This window comes from Pseudophryne corroboree, chromosome 3, assembly GCF_028390025.1.
Source record: "Pseudophryne corroboree isolate aPseCor3 chromosome 3, aPseCor3.hap2, whole genome shotgun sequence".
Classification (NCBI taxonomy): Eukaryota; Metazoa; Chordata; class Amphibia; order Anura; family Myobatrachidae; genus Pseudophryne; species Pseudophryne corroboree.
The window spans coordinates 379439298-379446941 of NC_086446.1; the positions used below are offsets into that span (position 1 = coordinate 379439298).

The following is a 7644-nucleotide window of genomic DNA, read 5'->3' on the forward strand; positions in this document are numbered from 1 at the left end:
CAGCATGAAAATAAAAATAATACATATTTGGAATCAATAGGGGACATATATATAAAAGTATGGTAGACGATAAAGTAGCGAAGAACCACATTTATAATGACGACTGTAGCACTTTTGTAAGCATTGCACTTGTTAGATAATTTGTATTTTATATATGCCTTTTCCTAATCGCTTTATTATAGAACTGAAACTGTTTTAGGAAATGTGTTTATTTCAGCTGCTTATTTTCATATAGGACTAGTATACTATGTGTGTCAGAATTAAAGCAGTGTATTTACTGGCATGCAAACAAATAAAAATTGCTAAGGATGTAAGGGAAGTTGTGGGAGAATAAAGAGAAACAGTTTGTAAATTTGCAATTTGAATTTAAAATTCTGTTTATTCTGTTATCCAAAACAAACTGCATCTTCTCTATTGCCTGTCTCGTAGAACAGCTTTTTTACATTCTTTCTAATTTTTCTTCCACATTGTCCCATGGTTCTGTGGTTCCCCTCTTATATTGCCTCTGAGCTGGCTGAGACTGGGCTCATCATGGCTGTATGACACTCACACTGCCTCTGGGCTGGCTAAGCCTCACCTTCACTCGGTTATACGCATTTCACCTGCTCTGGGCTAGCTGACTCTCACACTATCCCTAGGCAAGCCATAACATATTTCCTTTAGGCTAACAGAGTCTTCATTAAATGCTCTTGGGTAGCTGGCTCTCATACTGCCTCATGTCCTTGACCACTCTTAGCTCATTTGGGTGATATGACCCTTTATCACAGAGACATTTGTACGTATTATTCTCTGGGCTATCTCTCCCTGTCACTCTGTAGGCTAGATTTCCCTTCCCCATCCTGTCCCACGTCCCCTAGATCCTCACCAGACTAATTCAGAACATCCATTTCTCTTTTTTTCTATGAGATAGTTCTCCCCATACTTACTGCTCACTGTCTTTCTCCTTCATCTCTTACTACACTAGCTCATCTCTGCAGTACTGGGCTAGTTATCCATGTCCTTCAGATAATTAGCTCTCACTTTCATATATTAGGTTAACTCAGTCTCTCCTCTGAACTTTTATTCTCTCTCTCCTCTGAAATAGTTAACAGGTTGCCATTCTTTGTACTGTAGCTCTTTATTCTCTCTGGATTGGCTATTTGACCTTGTGTTTATTGGCTCTGCTATTTTCATGCATTGCCCCTCCAGTGATATTGGTCATCCTTCCTGTTCATACTTACATTAGTTCTGTATGATCCACTCTATTTCTATTTAATGGACATGTATCCTCATCTGGAGTAAATATTGCTTCCCTACATCCAAATATTATCTGTCTGAACCACTCTATTTTCTTTTTATCCCTTGTTTGGTGTCTACATATTACTCAGTTATTTTATTTAATAGTTCTGTCCCTGTTTTTTTAGTCTGTGAACTAGCTCATTTGTGCTGATTTTTTACGAGGGGCGACTCATCATTCTTTACGGACCAGTTACACCTACGGAAATGCTAGTTTCCGCCGGTTATTAAGTAGCAGGCCCATTCATTATTAGGGCCCAATGGGGCTGCCGGGTATGCCGCAAACTCTGAAAACTGAACATTTGCCTGTGGGAACCAACGCCATTTTCAGGTGGCATTAATTGCTGGAGCCCTGCTGATTCCCATGAAAGGGAGGTCTGGGGTTGCCAAAATGAATCCAAGCGAATAACTCTGCCGCCGACACACTGCAAGACATTTGGACATGCATGTGCAGTTGGCCGGTACATCAGTGGTAAATACTAAGTGTTAGGAATCACAGGGACAGCTGCTTTTAGGGTGGATCTGTCCCTACACCGGAGCAATACAGAAATGCTCTGATAGCTAAGTATCCACCGGCGGCTTGGATGCTTAATTATTGGTGGCCTGGCCACTGATGATGAATAGGCCAATAAATGTATTTTCTTCTGTTTACCAATGAGCCAAAGGCCATGACCTTTATCTAAGTAGCTCTATTTCTCTTTCCCCACTCAGTAGGTTAGCTCATGGTCTTCCAGACTAAGGGATCTGTTTACTAAGCCTTGGATGGAGATAAAGTGGACAAGTACCAGCCAATCAGCTCCTAACTGTCATTTTTCAAACACAGCCTGTAACATGGTAGTTAGGTGCTGATTGGCTGGTATTTTATCTCCGTCCACTTTATCTCCATCCAAGGCTTAGTAAATAGACCCCTAACCTTCCATCTAAACGCCTATTTACTCCCTTGTGGACATTCTTTCCTAACATTTGACACTTTATTTTGCTCTCAATGCTTCAAAACTTAATATAACTTTAAATGTGCCTCCTGGTTCCAATAACATCTGTCATTATGGGGTAAATGTATGAAGCAGTGGTAAGAGTGGAGAAGTGAGCCAGTGGAGAATCTGCCCATGACAACCAATCAGCTGCTCTGTATAATTTTATAGTATGCAAATTATAAATGTTACTTCAATGCTGATTGGTTGCCATGGGCAACTTCTCCACTGGCTCACTTCTCCTCTCTTATCATTGCTTCATACATTTACCCCTATGTGAGCTAGCTCACCATGTTGATCATGGGACAGCCATAGCACACAACCTTATGGCATATGGAGTCATTCAGAAGAGTATTAAGGGGGGTACTCACGGAGCGATCGCTGCTTAAAATCTAAGCAATCTGACTAGATTGCTTAGATTTTAAGCCTGATCGCTCCGTGTGTACCCCCTACAGCGATAGCGATGCGCAGCCCCGCGCATCGCTATCGCTGGTGCTAGATTGGCGGGTCGCTCATTTCACCCGCTGGGTGAAATGAGTGCCCCCCCGTCTCCCCCCGCACACTCAGCACACATCGCGCTGTGCTGAGCGGCGGGAGAGATGTGTGCTGAGCGGTTCGCTCAGCACACATCTCTCACGCATCGGCCTGTAATCTGTTGAGAAAACTTTAGGGGGTTGTCTATTATTATTTCTCACAGCTCACTTACTGCCAGTCTTAATTCTCCTTCTAATCCCATACTCAGATTCAGAGTCGCAAGCAACTCCATTTTGCAGTCGGATCATGCGATTTTAGCTCTGCACATGCTCTGTAGCTGAAGCGTACATGATTATGAGCAACTACATGCAATTCAGTGCTGCACGCATCTCCGTCGTACCTCTACTTGCAGCTGAGTGACAATGGGGCTATTAAACGTAGGCTAAGTGTTCTGAGGGCATGTTGTGGCATGTAGCGTAATTGAGGGATGGCGCAACTGCACCTGATAGTGGTGATGGCTACTTGGGAGCTGTATGGGCAAATAGATGTGTGAAATGCTGCATACAGCTTTTATTTCCGATTGCGGACAACTTACAGCTTCTGAATGACCTGAAATCTAACCAATTTCTTCTCCTCCTTATGTCAGTCCCTTTATTCTAGATAAGTCACCTCTCTCCTTCGTTAGGCTCACTCTCTTCCCTACCATGTGCTAACTGTCTACCTTCCTCTAGGCTGCTAGTTTTTTTCATCTTCCTCTGGGTAAACTCATTCTCCCTGCTCCACTGAGTTATTTCACTCTTGTCTGTGGGTGATTTAACGCTTAAACGTTGGTGTAGTGATAAGCACTGTCCCTTAGGCATTCAGTTTAATAAGCCATCCATTGTGACGATTGCATCTGCACCTAAGTGATATGCAATGCTAAGCTAACAAAAGCATGTAACTTTGCAGGCATCACAGTGCATTATGTGCTATGAGCCACAATAAGACCCTTTAATACATTATGACGGCTGATATCTAGCTGTCCAATGTAAGTTCATAGCCCCCTTAGTTATTCCTCATTACTCATTCTCCCTCTAGGCTAGCTTGCTTTTTCATGGTAATTAATTCTGATAGTGCCAATCAGGGCACGGCTCCAGAGCAGATCGTACAGAAGTTCAGTTTTAGGATCAATGCTAATTGTAAAGATTTCATTAGAACTTATTATATAGCCACACACTCCCTTAATGCTTATATTCTTTTTTTCTCACTCACAGATTTCTTTATTCTAACCACTATTTAACTTGTATACAGAACCTTATATTATATATAGAACTTTATATAACCCTACATAATGTCTATTGCTTATAAAAGATATCAGATTATTTATTGTTGCTATTTTACACTTTCATGGGGAAGGGGTTTACTTACAATTGATTGTCTTTAATCCAAGTTATAAATAAGGACCATTATTTTGTATTAAATTTACATTAGCTCATTACAGTACATTAACATGACGAACGCTGATTACATTTTTTTCTGAAGGTTCACATTTACTCTTCTAGGAATTCTCTATATCCGAAAGGTTTCCTAGCACTAAGCCACCAACACCATCATCCATATGCGCTCATATGATTAAATGTTATATATATATATATATATATATATATATATACACTGTATATATATAGTCCAGTCTTATAACTGAAAGCTTAAAAACCAATGATACAATGATGAATCAATGATACAAATCAGCCATGGGGATACAGTTATTTATAGTAATGTAACAAATTCTCTCACTTCAATATGTTTATTCCTTTTTGTGATTCATTCATTAACCCTATACCTAATTCCATTCAGAATAATTTAGACATCCCTAGACAAGAGTAGCAGAAAGCCAGTGCTGGCACACTCACCTGTCCATTTTTGCAGAGGTCCGCCCACATGCTGGTGCCATCTCCACCTCTCATCAGGACATGGTAGGTAAAGAAATATGTGCCAGGCACTGTACAGCTGAAGCGACCACTTGCTGCATCGTAGTTGTTCCCAAGGTTGGTCACTACATCATCAAATTTGAGGACCTCATAACCTTCATGGGGGTTCTTCAAACCAGCATAGAAGGCCACACGAGGAAAAGTGGTGTATGTTGCTGTGCTGATGGCACCATTCACCCCTCCTCCTGGCAAACCTGGTGGTCCAGGTTTACCCGACTCTCCTCGTTCTCCTGGTGGACCTACTGGACCAGGTGGACCTGGTAGCCCAGGCTCTCCAGGTGGACCTGGTTTACCAGGACGTCCAGCTTTTCCTTGAGGTCCTTGCACTAAAGTTGATGGAGCTAGTTGTCCTCGGTCACTCAAAGGCTCAGCTCCAGTGCCGGCTCTGATACTGCTACTGGTGGTGGTTGCCCCTGTTTTGCTGAGGTAGGGGTCGCAGACCATCCGGCAAGTGCCCAACATCTCATAGTGGCCATCAGAGCCCACGGAATTGACCAACACTGGAATTAGGATTACCAATATTAGGACCATCACCACACCAATCGCCACGGCCACCAATGTTTTCCTCCCAAGGCCGAACGGGGCCAAGGGACGGGGGGTTGCACGGCTGGGGGGAGCTATGGTGCCGAAAATAGTGGGGCAGAGGGAGAATGGCCCCTTCAGAAGTGAAGGGGATAGATGGTTTTAAAGAAGACACAGCACGTAACGTGTTAGCAGAAAACAAACAGTCTAAAAGAGAAAAAAAAAAGCAGATGGGTGAGTAAAACTATGAGAGAGGAAAGGACAATAGTGAGAAAACAGTAAAGACAGGTGATAACTTGAAGAACTTCCTGGCAGGAAATATGCAAATAATAATAATAAAAATAAAACTAATAAAGAGAAAGAAAATGGATTTCTGAACAAATGGGAAAAATGTGAGCGATGAGAAATGTGTGACACAAAAAGTGAATTAATAATATATGACAGAACAGTGGAGAAAGCAAAGATTAAGAATAGAGTCAAAGAGAATTGTATGCGAAAGATAAGAAAGGTGGTAGGACAGAGGAGGAGGGGGTAGCAGGTAAGTGTGACTACTTAAAGAGAAGAGGATTAAAGTATGAAGGAAAGCGAGAAACAGTAGCAGTGTCGGAAGAGACTCAGAAGAGAGCTGAAAAGGAGAAGATTATGAGAAAGGGTGAAAGCTGCTGAGGCAAGGCAGAAAGGCAGCAGGGAATCTAACTTGTGAGAGAATGGTCTGTGGAATCTGAATCTTATATATGAAACAGAGCAGTGCCCCCTGAAGGCAGAAGCCCAATATGCAGCTATACGCAGAGAGAAACAGTTATATGCACAAACAGGTAAACACACCTTGTGTGAAATTAGTAATATGTTAAATACAAGAATAACACAAATAAATCTCAGAGATCTCCATTACTGATACAGGAATAAGGGGAATGGGGAACTGCCACTTAGAGTAACACAATGAATAAAGCTGTATATTTAATATAAACATATGCAGCCTGAGCTATATAATTATTAACATTTATTTATATAGTGCAAGCATATGCCATTGTGGTTATATACACATACATACACAGTATGTATAATTAATATCTCTATTTATGTATGCAGTTTTCACACAATAGCTCAGGAAACAGAAACATTTCAATAACAATTACAGCATATTTAACCAAGCAAACAAATGTATTATGATGCCAGTGATAATTTAATTTAGAAAGACCCCATACCAAGTGCAGGGGCCGTGGTGCAGTGACGATAATGTACCCAGGGTCCTGAGTCATTGCATGGCTCGCACACACCTAGTTAAGGTGCCAGAGGACAGTGAATTCACTTTGCACTTTCCAAAACACACAGATCAACTTATATATTATTTGAAAGCCCTGACACTACAAAGCCCTTCCTTTGTGTACATCTGTGCGTATGAATGTGCAAGGACTTTCAGTGTCTATAGACGTTGTAATTAGAGATGTGCACTTGAAATTTTTCGGGTTTTGTGTTTTGGTTTTGGGTTCGGTTCCACGGCCGTGTTTTGGGTTCGAACGCGTTTTGGCAAAACCTCACCGAATTTTTTTTGTCGGATTCGGGTGTGTTTTGGATTCGGGTGTTTTTTTCAAAAAACACTAAAAAAACAGCTTAAATCATAGAATTTGGGGGTCATTTTGATCCCAAAGTATTATTAACCTCAAAAACCATAAATTTCCACTCATTTTCAGTCTATTCTGAACACCTCACACCTCACAATATTATTTTTAGTCCTAAAATTTGCACCGAGGTCGCTGGATGACTAAGCTAAGCGACCCTAGTGGCCGACACAAACACCTGGCCCATCTAGGAGTGGCACTGCAGTGTCACGCAGGATGGCCCTTCCAAAAAACACTCCCCAAACAGCACGTGACGCAAAGAAGAAAAAAAGAGGCGCAATGAGGTAGCTGTGTGAGTAAGATAAGCGACCCTAGTGGCCGACACAAACACCTGGCCCATCTAGGAGTGGCACTGCAGTGTCACGCAGGATGGCCCTTCCAAAAAACACTCCCCAAACAGCACATGACGCAAAGAAGAAAAAAAGAGGCGCAATGAGGTAGCTGTGTGAGTAAGATAAGCGACACTAGTGGCCGACACAAACACCTGGCCCATCTAGGAGTGGCACTGCAGTGTCACGCAGGATGGCCCTTCCAAAAAACACTGCCCAAACAGCACATGACGCAAAGAAAAAAAGAGGCGCAATGAGGTAGCTGTGTGAGTAAGCTAAGCGACCCTAGTGGCCGACACAAACACCTGGCCCATCTAGGAGTGGCACTGCAGTGTCACGCAGGATGGCCCTTCCAAAAAACACTCCCCAAACAGCACATGACGCAAAGAAAAAAAGAGGCGCAATGAGGTAGCTGTGTGAGTAAGCTAAGCGACCCTAGTGGCCGACACAAACACCTGGCCCATCTAGGAGTGGCACTGCAGTG

General features: G+C 42.4%; 1 protein-coding gene across 1 annotated transcript in view; it reads right to left on the reverse strand.

The window, feature by feature from the left end:
- Positions 1-5904, reverse strand: part of C1QL1 (complement C1q like 1) — a 176029-nt gene extending 170125 nt beyond the window's left edge. Inside the window, exon 1 of the mRNA XM_063963564.1 lies at positions 4613-5904. Coding sequence (XP_063819634.1) covers positions 4613-5221 — 609 coding nt within the window. The 5' untranslated portion in view covers positions 5222-5904. The remainder of the gene's footprint in view (positions 1-4612) is intronic.
- Positions 5905-7644: the final 1740 nt, after the last annotated feature.